The following is a 14,765-nucleotide window of genomic DNA, read 5'->3' as shown; positions in this document are numbered from 1 at the left end:
AATTCTTGACAACTCTTAAATGAGGTGTCATTTCAAAAAGGAAATCATCTCCTGTTCAAACAGAAAAGGACAAATTTTCCAAAGCTGTATTAGAGAAGTTGATTTAGGTATTTCTTAATATAATTCCAGTGATGCAATCAACCCATAGCAATGTCAGTGTACATACGAACATTACTGGATCTAGACTTCTTTTTTTTTCCTAAAAGTAAAGTCAGATTTAACAAATGATTAAGTACTTTATCTGCACTCTGAAAATAAAAATCGTTATTTAATCTTACTCAATTTCAGAAAGAAAACGGTGGTAATTTTATCTGTTAAGGAATGTCATTGCATCTATCAACAAATACAAGGTCTGCCAAGAGGACACTGAAGGAAGACATTTGAACTACACAATCTTCAGCTGTAGCTGTCCTACATCTCTGTTTGTGGCATCTTTCTCAGTAACTGATTCCAAAATGTCAAGTGCGTTTAAGCTGAAGGAACAGGCTGTAGAGAAGAAAGTTCCTTAACCTCACAGGCATCTCTCCTTCCAAGTTATTGATTAATCTCTAAACACCACAATATTTTGAAAAAGCTTATAGTAACAAGCCCAATAGAGGTGTAATTGCTACAGCTTGCTTTCTAATGATGACATACACATGGGAATTCCTGAAGCTGTTGATGGCTCAGAAAGTCTGCCATTCACAAACTGGGAGAGATACATTGATTTCTGCAAGGACAAAGCTAAACTACAGAATGTTATCACCTGTAATTTTATCATGCAAAGATATATTGTTTTAATACTAAACAGTGACATCCAAACTGGCGGAGAATTAAAACCAGAACCCTCAAAATTAACTACAGGAATTAATCAATTAAAACAAAAACAAAAAAACCCAAACACCCCCCCAAAACAAACAAACAAAAAAACCCCAAACAACAACAACAAAAACCCAAAACAACCACAACACCTTAGCCTAACTATTAGAAATACAAAAGAGCCCAAACTACCACATAATCACCGTTCCTTCCTTTCTGAATTATTGAAACCAACTTTTAAAAGTAGTAACTCTTCCACAAATAAGTTTTCAACCTGCAAGTCCATGCCACCCTTAGCAGAAAAGGAAAGACCATCCTAACAAATCTAACAAAAGAAGGAAAGAGAGACAAACCTCAAAGTAACAGTTATAAAAGTAGCTGAAAGCAGAACAGTAAAACTTTTTTCCAGCAAGTTGTAGAAAAAAATCTATACATCTGTATATCAATCCCATTCACTTATTTATGCTATGATTTGAAATATGATTTGGTGCCATCTGTGTAGCAAAACACTGGCTATTATACCAAGAGCTGTACTGTAGCATCTTTCATTATTCAGGCATACTTAAAGAAGCAATGAATTAAATAGGATTTTTGCTCATAAGAATAATAGATTTGTTCTATTTAAAAAATGAACAAAACTGGAAAGAATTTTATTATTTATAGTTTTCAAATGCAGAATCCTTACTCTGCAACTGCCACAATTCCCTCAGTTAGTCTTGTTTATTATAAGCCTTGGATATTCTCACAGAAGTTGCCACAAGACTCTGCACAATCAGTGCAGGAGCAGCTGACAGAACGCACTATAAGACAGACTGATTTGCAGGAGGTTTTTTTCATAGCTTTTTCTCTCAGATATAAGGTACAGAAAAGTAATTTTAAGTGTTCTTAAACTCCTTTGTTTTCAAGAGAAGTTGAGTTTACCTCATGTTGAGTTATTTCCAGAACTCTTTTATTTAAAATAAGTAAATTGAGTACTGTTAAACGTTTTCATTTACAGTTAAGAAGCCCTACACAACCAGTATTTATTGTAATATCACTGAGATAACTGTATACACGAATGAGCTGATGTGGAATTAAAGCAGAAGAATTTTTTAATGAATTATTTCTTGTAACTTTTGTCTACTGTCACACCCTCTGATTAATTTGAAAACATATCTAAAACGTTGATACAGAACTAGTCTCTTCACGGATAAAGAAATACAAATACTACAAGCAGTAGTGGAGTTTATATTCTTAAAAAGATGCTGTGAAAGGGTTAATACCTAAAAAGAGCTACAAATGTGACTTGAGAATTGAAGTATCTTAAGCAATGCACAAGTGAACTTGTTTAATCAAAAAGATTGATGGTGACTTGATTACTGTGCTTCTTTGTGGGAAGAAAATACTGCTAAATGGGCGCCCTTCATTTCGATGGAGAAAGGCAGAAAAAGCAACTTTCAGTTCTAAAAAAATTTATTAAACAGAGTGAGACCAATTAACTGTTAGCACTAGAAAGTAGTGGAGTGCCTGTGACAGCTTTGAAATGTGAACAGCTTATTTTGGTTTGGTTTCTTCTAAATGCAAAGTGCTGAGCTCAATGGGTACAGAAGATTAAGTTAAACCATCTAATGATTCCTCTAAAGTTGGGAGTTTCACAACTAGTGCCTCCTATCAGCAAAAAAAAAGTTTGCTGCTGACCTTAGCTGCTTCAAACGTATTGCTCCCTTGGTACATCAGCTCTGTATTGTATCACATTCCCAACCACCTGCCAAGAATGTAAGTAGTCAACATATGATTTATAATAGTATCTCCTTAAAAACAAACATAAGGTTAAGCACCATTAAGTCTTCCTGAAATGGCTGCCTCTAGGTGAATCAAGATGCTACAGACATGTAAGAGACTCCCTGAATTTTCTTCTCCTCTTTTGTTCAGAAGCTATTCTGTGTATCATTAATTTCATCCTGACATCAACCATAATGGAACTAGCAGTTTAAACAACAATAATAATGGAAAAAACTCAAATATATTTTATAGCTGACAGGAAATAATTTTATAATTTGAATTAACTTCATCTTTTAAATCATTTCTCAAAACCAGTTGATGTTGAAATACAAATTTTAGTGATTGAATATTTGTCTTCCACAGACTAATTTACCACAATGAAATGTCAGCCATGGCACATCTATTCCTCTTGATGATCTTCTTATATTCATTCAGATAGACTCATATTTGGTTTTCTTAATTTATTGAGCGGACACAGCGAATCACAGTGATGTGTAACTGAAAAATTTAAATCCTAAAATAGAGTCATATTATTTCCATGAGACAAGTCTGATAAACAATGAAATTAATTTTTGAGTCAGATTTCTTTTTGTTGATTTTCCACATCATTAATTCCCCTTAGCTCTGAGCTAGAAAAGGATAGCACGGGAACCTTTTCTTACCCTGTACATAAACAAATGCTCAATTTTTTAGGAAACACAGTGGAAGATTACCTGTTGCCATACAAAATAAATCATATAGATATTATCAGGATTAAAACAACGCATACACCAAAACTCAGCTTCACCTTGTGGAACTGGTCTTTTGGGAATTCCTGGGACAATTCTAAACATAATAGATTTATTTTATATATATAAAATATTCATACATACAGTCATGCATGCACCCTCTTTTTCCTTCAGTGTCAAAGGCTCTCATTAGACCTTTTCTTTATCCCTTCAAAAATATCTAAAGAAAGGATATACAACTAAATCTAGGTGAGCAAACTAAATAATCCATAGTGCACTTGCTTAAGGTGTTCCTTTTATATTTTATGAACACTGCCCTGAAATCATAGACTTCATCCTGCAATAGATTTTATGTCTATGCTTAAATGACATACATGACTAAAGTGAACCACATCACCTCACCCTTGCAAGATTAGCACAGATCTCCAATTCTGCAATCCTCATTTAGACAAAACAAATAAGGGTCTAAACCGCAGCAAGAAAGACCTAGCATTACAGGGTAGTGAAACACTAAAGCAAAAAAAGGGAATCTAAGAAAAATCTCCCTATAAAGAAGTTTTAAAAAATAATTAGGCAAATACGTGGTAAGAATAATTTAATAATAACCTATAGTAAAGCCTACCTTGCAGAAGGAGACACAGATTAAAAACCTTCACTTCAAATTTATTTTTTCTTGGTTCTATGTGCAAAGTGCACATAGCAAATGTGCGTAACAAAGGATAATAAAGAACTTTGCACAAAATGCAAAGCCAAATAACAAACCAATCCCAAAGTAAGCCTCCAAGAACTCCACATCCTTTGTTAACTGCTTAAAAAGTCGCTAAAACCCAAAACTTACTCTTCCTGAACAGTGAAACTGGGATCAGCTAACAGCATTCTCTATCCAATAGTGAATATTGTCACTAAGCAACATCAGAACTCTACTTACTGCTATCATGGTTCAGTACAGTTGAAAACAACTGAAACAGTAAGGGAAAATATTAAATCTAAAAAATGAGCAAATAAGGCCATTGTTCAATACTTTATCCACAGCAAAACCAGGCAGGTATTTATACAACTCTAGAAAGAGACAACATTTCAACTCAATCCTAAATTCTGTTCTGCTTAACTGCTTTGCAATGTATCTAAAATCTAATTATGCATAATAATGTATCATTGGGACATCTAATATGCACCACACATAATCTCATTTATTCTCAGATTTTAAACAGCAGCTGAATAAATTTGCCACTAAAGTTCCGTGCTAATGCCTTAATAAGGATATATCTTGGTTGCAGCAGTGTTCAGTATGTATGTTAGTGTTTTATTTAAAAGCAACTTAAGTCTCTATAAAACTCAATTTACCTACAAAGTATTATGAGACTTTATTTAGTCTTTCAGCAAAACACAGAAGAGGAAGAAGTGTTCCTCTAATATCTGAAAGGAAAGTACATGAAATAATAAATTATATGGCATGGAAGGCGAGAAAAGGTGCCTCAAGATCAGAATAAGCAGCTTGAATCTGACATGCTGGGAAAGAGAAACCCCGTGAACTGTCCGAAGACAGTTCTGCAACTGAACAAAGTTAAGGGTAACCTAGAAACAGCTTCTAGATTCCAAATACAAATCCTATCTAACTGAGAAGAGGACAGCCTAGAAGCTCTAAATTAGAACATCTTTCCATTCATAATCCAAGAACTATTAAGATCAACTCATATGTTACTCTGATAAAGTTACTTCTTTGTCACTCAGCAATAGCCTTTAAACCCAGCATATCAGGGAAGAATACTTTTGATGGGCCCTCAGTCACGCTGTATTTTGCCTCAGTCTCTTGAGCTACTTCAGTAGCTTTACTTGTATTCAGATTCTGACCGAATCTCAGAACAGACTGTAGGCCAAATTTCCAAGCCCAAAATTCATTCAATGGGTATTGTTTGCAAAGACAAGCAGAATTTGCCTTTCTATACCTGCAAATTATATCTCAGGTTTTCCTTGCATTTAAGGCAATTTTCAGGCTGAAATTGATCCTGTAGTTTAATAACTGCTGCTTATCAGGTGTTTTACTTCAGCTGTCTTACCTGGGTGTCTTCGTTGCTATATAACGTCCCTAGTGGCCAATGACAATGATACACAATTTTGGACAACGATATAGCCATAGGAACACAGCAATTGAAAAAATTCATTTTTCTTGTCTAAGCTTAGGACTTTCTTGTAAAGACAGACAGAATCAACTGAATTCTGGCAATGTCATTCAGAAAACCATGTATTTAACTGAGCTCAACTTTGAACCCACTTTACAGATTCTGTAGTTCTTCTCTTGTATCCTTTGATAACATCAAATATTGTTTCTGAATTATATGGTCACAGTTTCTCATCAGAAAGCCTTCCAACATTAAAAGATTGACAACTTCCCCCTACCAACTCCAATGATGAATACCTGCTCTGAGAGAGGCAAATTTGAAAGGTTGTTGAGCCTTTACCCAATTCCTCAGAACACCAAGGGTAGACTTAGTAAAACAGTTTTATCTAACGTTTATCCTTAAAAAAAATGTGACTGTTAGCAGGCATAATATGAATACGCATGTCACTTGAGTGGGAGGAGCTAAAGACTTTGTCCTCAGTTAGGTTCTACATTACTTCATTAAGATCTGTGGCACTGCATGGCTATCACCAAATGCTGAATCTAGTCTAGAAACCCCGAACAATGGAAATGAACCCATAGGGATGTACATCCTCATTTTGCTTATGTTGCAAAATAGTGACACCCACTGGCAGCAACGGCTTAAATACTTTATTCTTGCAGTCTGAATCTACTTGATAAGAGCTGCTAAGAAGTTTCCCTTCTGAAAAATTCATCACAGCAACAACCATACAAAACTCACCTGTTGAGTCAGCACTACTGCTGGAGTTTTCAGAAACTGCATTACTAAGAGCATCTGGAGTAACTGCAACATAACCCTCTGGAGGAAGATCCACTGTATAAATTCTTTTTGGAGACTTAACAGCATCATCATTACCTGCAAAACAGAAAATCCAAAGCATCTGGGTCAATATTAGCCTCACTACAGATTTCTCGAATGTTTGCCCAACTACAGCAGTAAGTGATCTCAAAAATCCTTACAGAGGTCAGGTGGGGAACACTGAATATATCCTATGACCAGCTGAACTGCACCAAATTTCGCAGCGTCTACAAATAAACAAATACTCCATGGGTTAGTTCTTTACACCAGAAGCATTTTTTTTCCTATTGTATCAGGCAAAACTCCTCTATCTTCAGAAGAAGCTTCCACTTACAGCGATATTTTAAGAGAGACCCTAAACATTTTTTTCCCCATTCAGCATGAGCACACACTATTTCTTTAAGAACTGCTTCACAAAAGATTGGATGGATGGATGGATGGATGGATGGATGGATGGATGGATGGATGGATACAAGTTTATTATGAAGTGACAGAAGCAACAGAAAAAGAATCACAAAACTGTGGTTTACCCATTTGCACACTGTTTAATCACAACCTATGCTTCTCTGAAGGGTGCAAAGACAAAGGAAGTTTCAAAGTCACACTTGACTAAGCCTCAGCAGTGCCTACCCCAGAGGACTCAGCTCCTCATCATGCTCTACTTCTTTCTGGGACAGGAGGGGAAGTGCCAAGGACCAGCTTTCCAACTATCTCATTGCATAGGAAACTATTTGTGGTGATGGCAGCAGTCTGTTTTTGTATGATTTCTTTCCCCTTTGAAAGGTATTTAAAAGTACCTGCAAGAGCAGCAGGAAAAACTTCATTTGCTCACCAGACAAGAAATGACAGAGATACATTTCTGCTCCATTCACATGAAACCAGACCATATTTCTTAGCAGAATACTGACAAGAGATCAACTACAGGTGAGAAAAAAGCCTTTCCAGAAGGCCAAGATTTCAGGGTGTCTCCAGATGTTGCAATGTAGTTTCAGACAGCTCAGTGTGAAGTTTTTTTAATTTTGGATTGTTGGTCTTTTTCGGTTGTGCTTCTTGTTGTTTGGTTGGGTTCTTTAACACTCAGCCAGCTCCGTAAGTCAGCACAGACACAGCACTAACGATCCCTTCTTGGGGGCAACGCGTCCCTTTAAAACACAGAGCGAGCTATTGAAATTATATACAATAAAAACATTTCTGACAGGTGGACACAATCAATCTCCTTACTTGTTAGAAGATCCCAGATGAGCCAAGTCAATCACTGAGGTGCAACTTTGTGCAACTATGGTTGGACTAATTCCTGAATATTTAAAATGAGGTTGCATCTGATAGATCCCTAATGAGAATTACTTGTATATATCTAATACGGAATTTAACTATGCACTGATATTTCTCTGACAGCCTGCTTGAAAAATAAGAATGTACATTTCTGAACATTCAAAGTACTTCAGAAAACACCACCGCTGTTTTCATCTAAATAAATTTGTTTTGAAAACACGTTAGAATAATACTATCTTTTTTGTGAAGGAGGCAGAATGTTTACAGTATTGATACTTACCTTGAGGGGTAATAAAGTGGAAGATACAGAAGATGAAGAAATACAGAAGAGATACAGAAAGACAAAGAGAAACAACTGGAAACAACTGTTTAAAAATTAATATGGGATAATTCTTCAGCAGATACTTTCCATGTAGATGATGTCTAATCATTGAACTGGCAGTACTTTGCATTGACTTTTTCCCCCCATCCGGGCTGATTAATGATGAAATGCTAATTAGTGACAGTTTAAAATTATAAGGCTGTATAAATGTTTAAGTTATTCTCTTCTGAAGGATTTCAAGTTTCCCCTTTTTTGCATTTTTATGTAGGTTTAGTAAAACAAAGATGAACAGGGTAACATTAAACTTAATATACAACAGTCTTGAAAAACTTGAATTTTTTAATCATATAAGCATAAACTATATTGGGATAATAACCTCCCAGACAAAATAGTTACACATAACAGAATTTGAGAGACCATCTGTAACACACAGTCCTACAAGAAAGAACAGTGACAACTCCTTCTACGGAAATGAATGATGACTCATGACTATATTTTTTAATTTTACCTCTTTAAATGGAAGGTCCAAATTACATATTTATTCACACCAGATGCATCTTTAAGAAGTTTGCGAGCTCATAAATCAAGAATTAGTCTTTGCTAATCCTGTGCAAGTATGTCAAACCAAACTGTTACCATATCTACATATGGATTTTTGCAGCCTGAGTCTCCTTGGGCCAAGAAGAGATGAGTTGGTAATAAAGTCAAACATGGCTGCAAACAAAATGCCTGAGCTTAAAACAGTGACATAAAGAGGCTTCTGTGATTAGTAATATAATCAGATACTAGAGATACTAAAGAATGCTCCCCTTTTACTAGTTAAAAGTCATGAATTAATTTTTCTGACGTTTTATTTTATGGGAAAAAAAAAAAGCCCCAACAGCTAAATGTCATTTACAATGCCGGCATCCCCAGTCTCTCCTCACAGAAGTCCCACTGCCAGCAACAGAAAATCAGCACCCTGTAGAGTTTTTCAATCAGACAAAAACTTTGTCTTACCTATGAAGTGCTTCTCTGCAGCTCAGAAAGCTTTGATAACACCCAAGTTAAGTTCCCACAGGGCAGAACTCATAAGAGCCCAAGAGAACTCAAGAGAACCCAAGTCAAACTAGAAAATCCTGCAGCTCCCCCCCCCCCCGCCAAAACAACTATAAGTTGGCCCAATCTTTCCAAGATTGTGATCTTTTCCACAAAATTATCCAGTGGAAACACCCAGTTTCACTTTTCCAAACAGATGGAAAGAGTTCATCCCCAAAAATAGGTCTTTATAGAAAAGCTCAGTGTCCTAGTTCTGGCCAGCACAGTTAATTATTTTTCAGCAGCCAGGTGCAGTGGCACATGCCTGTAGTCACAGCTGTTGGGTACGCTGAGCCCACCAGAGTACTTGGTCCAGGAGTTCTGGGCTGCCCTGTGCTGTGCCCAGAGGATATGGCCAAGACACTTACCAACATTACTCAGTATCATATTACATCACTTCCAAGGGCTCAAAAAAGGGACTCTTGCTTCCAGGAAGAAAGATATTCCTCTCTAGTCACAGGGAATGCCTTTAAGGCAGAGGAGCTGTCACTGTTTTTCAGTGTCCCGGGGCCTAATGAACATTTTGCACGTAAATAACCCTCTCTTTGTACATTATTGTTATTAGTATTGTTGCTGTTACTCTTTGTTTTCTTATCTCATTGCTGTTTACAGTAAACGGTTCTTATCTTGACGTCTGATCTCTGCCTTTTGTCTCCCGGTAGAGAAGGGGAGGGGGGCAGCTGATGCTTTCTCTTTAGTGGGAGTACTAAATTTGAGAGTAGCATGCCTAAATCATCATACACAGGAAATGAGGAATGGATGCTGAACCAAATACAAGGTCTGGGTAGCTCAGTGTCGGACCCTCTACAGATGTCATTATTGGTAGTAGGCATTTTCTGTGTGCTGTTACAGTAGATATGACCAGAACAAAAATAAGGCTTGAATGAGGTCTATTGTTTCCCTTAAAAAATTTGTATTAAAGTATGATTTTTACTTATTATGTAAGCTAGAATATGACCCTGTTATAGTTATTCCGCATTTTTATTGCATATAAGTGAGACTATGACCCCAAAACCCTGACAATTCCCAAGGAACATATACACCTCGTTATCTGTACATAATAACTTTCCCCTTCACTGACTAGCAAGACAAGCATCTACAAACACAGGACACAAATCCTGGGCAAGAGTCGTCTCCTTCAAAAATCTCCACAAACTGAAGTCTACTAAAGGTGCTATCAATGACTAAACTGTACATACCTTGAGTGTCCTGAACTGTGGTACTGAAAAACACTTTGCCTGTCGATCAAAGCAAAGACATCAAAACGTCCTTCAATAGTATGAACATATCCAGTGAACCTAAATACCACCCATTTTCCAAGGCAGACTCATTTTTGTTCGGATACTGTGGCGGTGCGCAATTTGTTTTAAGATTTATGTATGTGAAGTTTCATGGTTCATTGTAATGGTTTGTTCCTTGTACCCCCCTATTTTATGTATGGTCCCTACTTGTTTACCAGTTGAGGAGTTCCTTTTCGTTATCCGTCAATCATTCCCCTGCTTATTTTAGATATATCAATCCTCTCCCCCTCCCCTTGGGCGCCCCGTCACTCATATCGGGGCCCTTCCCTGGATTCTGGAAAGATCCAGGGAGGGCGTCGTGTGGTTGGTGGGTGCCCTAGGAATCCCCCTCCCCTGTCTTGGGATAGGTTGTTGTGTGTAAGGTTAACTCCCCCGGTTACGCCCTGCTGTTTTCCCATTGGCAGACCTGTTGTCGCCACCCCTGATCCCTCCCCTAGTTAAAAGTTGTTGCACGGGTCTGCTCTGCGCTCTCCTCGAGCAGCTGCTGACTGAGGCGGAGCTCCGTGTGAGTCTGTCCCCCTCAATAAATTCCATCTACGTCACCCTGCCCAAGCGAGTGCCGACTCTTTTCTCCGCCGCCGTGGTCCTGACGTCAACGAGTGCCCGTCGCTGTGTGGGGAACCAAGGCCCCACAGGGAGGAGGTGGCTCGCTACACCTGCCACCCCGACCTTCAGCGCGCTTGCCGCAGTGAGATCTGAGCTAGCCTGGGGCAGCGCTGGTCAGCGCTTTAAGGGACACTGCGACAGGATACTATCCAAATTCCTGGACATCAAACTATTTCAGTCTGCCATGATAAGGTACATAAAAATATCCTCAGGGACATGACGTGTTACATTATGTACAAATAACCTCGATTCCCAGGTTGACTTGTCCTCCAGTCCCACACAAACTAGAGTGCTTTACACAAGCACAGAAGCTTGTAGTCTTCTGTGCAATTGGAAAGCACAGTCCTTTTCCTTGGAGAGTGGAATTCCTACTGCTTGACTGCAGTCTTCAACAGGATTCTCTCCCTCAATACTAGAGAAGTGACACTGGGTGGAAAACAGAAAAAAAGAACAGATTCTACCAGTCACTATAGTCTACCTCATTATCCTTACTTTACTGGAATAAACAAGGGCAGTCAGTCAAGTCACTTCTTGGCAGAAGATGATATATATTCCTTCAAAGATTCTCCATCTCTTTCTGAATACAAAACAAGAAGTTTTCTAAATGACTTTTGTATATCCAGTTATCTCAAATACACTGTTATTACAGTCATATATTTTATTTGCACCAATACACGTAACAGAATGCTGAAGAAGTTTTTTTCTTCTGCAAAGTTCAGAACTTTTAAATTTTATAATTCTGAAGATGCCTGCTATTCTTTATGGAAGGAAAAATTTCCCTCTTTGCCAAGTAAAATGTCAAAATTTAAAGTTCTATTCTAAATTGCACAATTACATACATTAAAACAATAAAGCGATAAAAGAAAAAAGTCTTATAAGAGATACATGTTGTCATCTGGCTCAGAAAATCCTTAAGCAGCAACTGAGACATAAACTTTAGAGAATTAAAGATTTTATAGGGGTTAAGATTTTAGTTAGAGATAAGCTTTGCTGAAATTAACTAAAGTAGCTAAAATTACAAGTTAGTAATTAACTAAGAGAAACTGGGTTTGGGATCACTCTTCCATTTTAGAATAACTGATTATTTGTCAACTTTATGTTTGGTTAGCTGTGTTTATAATGAAGAATACAGAAACTGATAAATATCTTTTAGGAACATAAGACAATTGTAGGCCTCCTCTGCCCAAAAACTCATTGAACAGTCACGAAGACAGGAAACAGGAATCCTATCAAGGGTTCATTTATCACATTTGCATTGAAAAGGGAGAAAGGTCAGAGCGAGGAAGACTTCTTTACTTCCTCATTTTGGGGACCCCTCCCCATGAAGAGGACCACCAACCCATTTCAAAGAACAAACTACGCATGCTTAGTGGCTTTTGAGTTAATTACCATATGAAGCGGGGAATGGGATGTACCAGCGTTATGAATATGCATTTGTGTTTTGGATATTCAATACTTTTGTAAATAAAAGGACTCTGTGATCACCTGTAAATGGCGGTGTGAATTTGGGAGCTATCCCGAACGCTGCCCTGCATCATAATAAACACACACTTTCTAACTTTAAACTGTTAGAGAGCTTTTGTCTGTCACAGTTGGGTATCAATACTAGATCAGTACCCATATTTCTTTAATAAGTCACTACTGCTGGAGAACATTGTGGGGAAGCAATACAACACACTTATTTCATTCCAATCCTCTTTTTTATAATACAACACAACGTATTAGTACAGACAGCAGTACTGAATTTTTTGATTGACCTTAATTTCTGATACTTATATTCAGTTATGTTTACATAAAAACAAATCCACTGTCATTTGATATTCAAGCAAAGCATATTTTCACTTCATTCCTAGGATATTATCTTTTAGAATCCTAGCTGTACTACAGAAGACTGCTCCCAGTTCTTAGGGCATGTACCACTTGTGCCTTGTAGCATATTGAAACTCAAGCCACTTCATTAAAACTTCCCTTCTGACACTTTGCATTCCCAGAAGTTCTTCAATATATTGAAAAGAGAAAGTGCAGATTACAGAGGGTACTAGACTAGAGCACTGAAAGAAGAAAAGAAAATGAGAAAATCCTCAGAAGTACTTCCTCATCATGGTTTTCCTTAAGCTTGTTGAAAAACAAAAACTTCAAAAGGAAACTGAGGTCAATAAAGACATTTCACAAGGCCCAAACTTAAGAATGGAAATTCATAAAAGGAACAAGAGAGCTCACATTTATTTCCCTCACTAATTCCCATATGTACACTAACTCTTAGATTTAGTTTATATTTTAGACCTATAGAAAGGCTGTATTATGACTCATTTTATTGGAGACAGCACTTGCCATTATAACTCAGCCTCAGTTTCACTACATTAGGAGTAGCAGACATTCTTTGTCACAGAGAAAAAACTGATTAAGTACAAATCCTTCTTACTTTTGTTCTCACTCATGATGTTATTGCTTTTTACCTACAAATCATTAAAATATATACATTTCCTTGGAAAAAATAATGAAAACTAAGCATAAAAGAAAGCGAGAGTGAGGCATGGGAAAACCACGGATTGAGGAACGCAAGAAACAGAACACTTTTCAGAGGCAAATCTGACTAGAGGCAGATGGCAGAATTAAATTAATTAATAGAATTAATTTTTGCTGTTTTCTGAAAGTTGAATGTAGGAGGTAATGATGAAACAAACTATACAGCTAAATGGTATATATGTCCCTTATATGCCCCAGTATATGACTATATGCAATATTTTGATTAGATGTCTAAGATTTCTAGCTGTATAAACAGGAACATAAGGCTATCTTTATGTTATGCTGGTACCCAGCCCAATTACTTCTCCTGCTGCGAATCTTACTTGTTCAACACACTTCTCAAAAGCCAAATATATCCCTGTTAATCAATCCTTAAAAAAACCCCAAACAATGCAACAACATTGAATCTAAAAGGCCGTGTCTAGGTTGCAATTATTTAATTATCCTCACTGATGAAGTGATTATGTCATTACTGGAATGTACCTGAAACAAGACCAGAAAATAAACAGATGTGCTCATAAGAGTAAAAGCAAACAAAATTTAGGGTTTTAAAGCTTTTGCCCTCTAAACTCCCATTTTCTATTCCATAACTAGAAGTTACTGCTAACAGTCCACTCTCATTTGTGTAAAAAACAATGCAAAGCACAAAAGATTATGGAAAAAAATTTGCTCAGAACATAGTTCGGTACCAAACTCACATTATAAACACTTCCACTTTTCAAATAATTTTTAGAGGGCAGAATTGACAGGAAGCACAAGCAGAAAGTAAGCTTGTGCAACAACAGAAAATACAGGATTTGACTCTGAATAACTCTGTTTTTGACAACAGCAGCTTAAGTGATAAACTCCCCAGTGTAAATTGGAGAGTGGTGTCTCATACAACCTGTTTTGTCATCAATGTATGAGAATTATTTCAAACAAGGAGGCAAGGCAGACAGTGGGAATGCTAACACAAAATTATGCTGCAGTTCGATTCAATTTAGTACTATCAGCCATTCTCTAGGTGAAACAAGGCTATTTTATCAAGTTTTTAAACAAGTCATTTTTCTGTTTCCTTTACCAAGACAATTAGTTTTCCTGCAGTTGAGTAGTTTGGGTTTAGAGCCTGTCAACACTTAAGAGCTAAAGCTGGCGTTTTCTATTCCACATAAGCAAGTGCTACACTGTGTTAGACGAGCTACTTGTTGAATTGCTTTGGGGTCTCACACAGGTCAGCAGCTCTCCCTACGACAGCTAGAAATGAGCATGTAGAAGAGAAGAATGAGTTAATATATATACATAAGAACACTAGAAAAGGAAGGAATCTGCCAACCAGCAGCAAAAAAAACCCTCCAAAACCCACAAAAACATTGCTAGAGGAACTGGAGACAACAACAGAACTGTTTCTGTCACAAACAGAAGTTATAGATATTATACAGGCAGCCCACTCAGTCTG

At 37.2% G+C, this 14,765-nt stretch overlaps 1 protein-coding gene across 3 annotated transcripts in view; it reads right to left on the bottom strand.

Moving 5' to 3' along the window:
- Positions 1-14,765, bottom strand: part of ERICH1 (glutamate rich 1) — a 96,751-nt gene that overhangs the window by 58,110 nt on the left and 23,876 nt on the right. For all 3 annotated transcript variants that reach the window (XR_005700290.2, XR_005700291.2, XM_040060604.2), the window contains exon 3: positions 6,149-6,283. Coding sequence is in view for 1 of the 3 variants with exons in the window: in XM_040060604.2 (XP_039916538.1) it covers positions 6,149-6,283 (135 nt within the window). In the remaining 2 variants the exon portion in view is untranslated. The remainder of the gene's footprint in view (positions 1-6,148; positions 6,284-14,765) is intronic.

Source organism: Hirundo rustica, chromosome 3 (assembly GCF_015227805.2).
Source record: "Hirundo rustica isolate bHirRus1 chromosome 3, bHirRus1.pri.v3, whole genome shotgun sequence".
In the NCBI taxonomy this organism is placed as follows: domain Eukaryota; kingdom Metazoa; phylum Chordata; class Aves; order Passeriformes; family Hirundinidae; genus Hirundo; species Hirundo rustica.
This window is presented reverse-complemented; position numbering and strand designations above follow the sequence as displayed.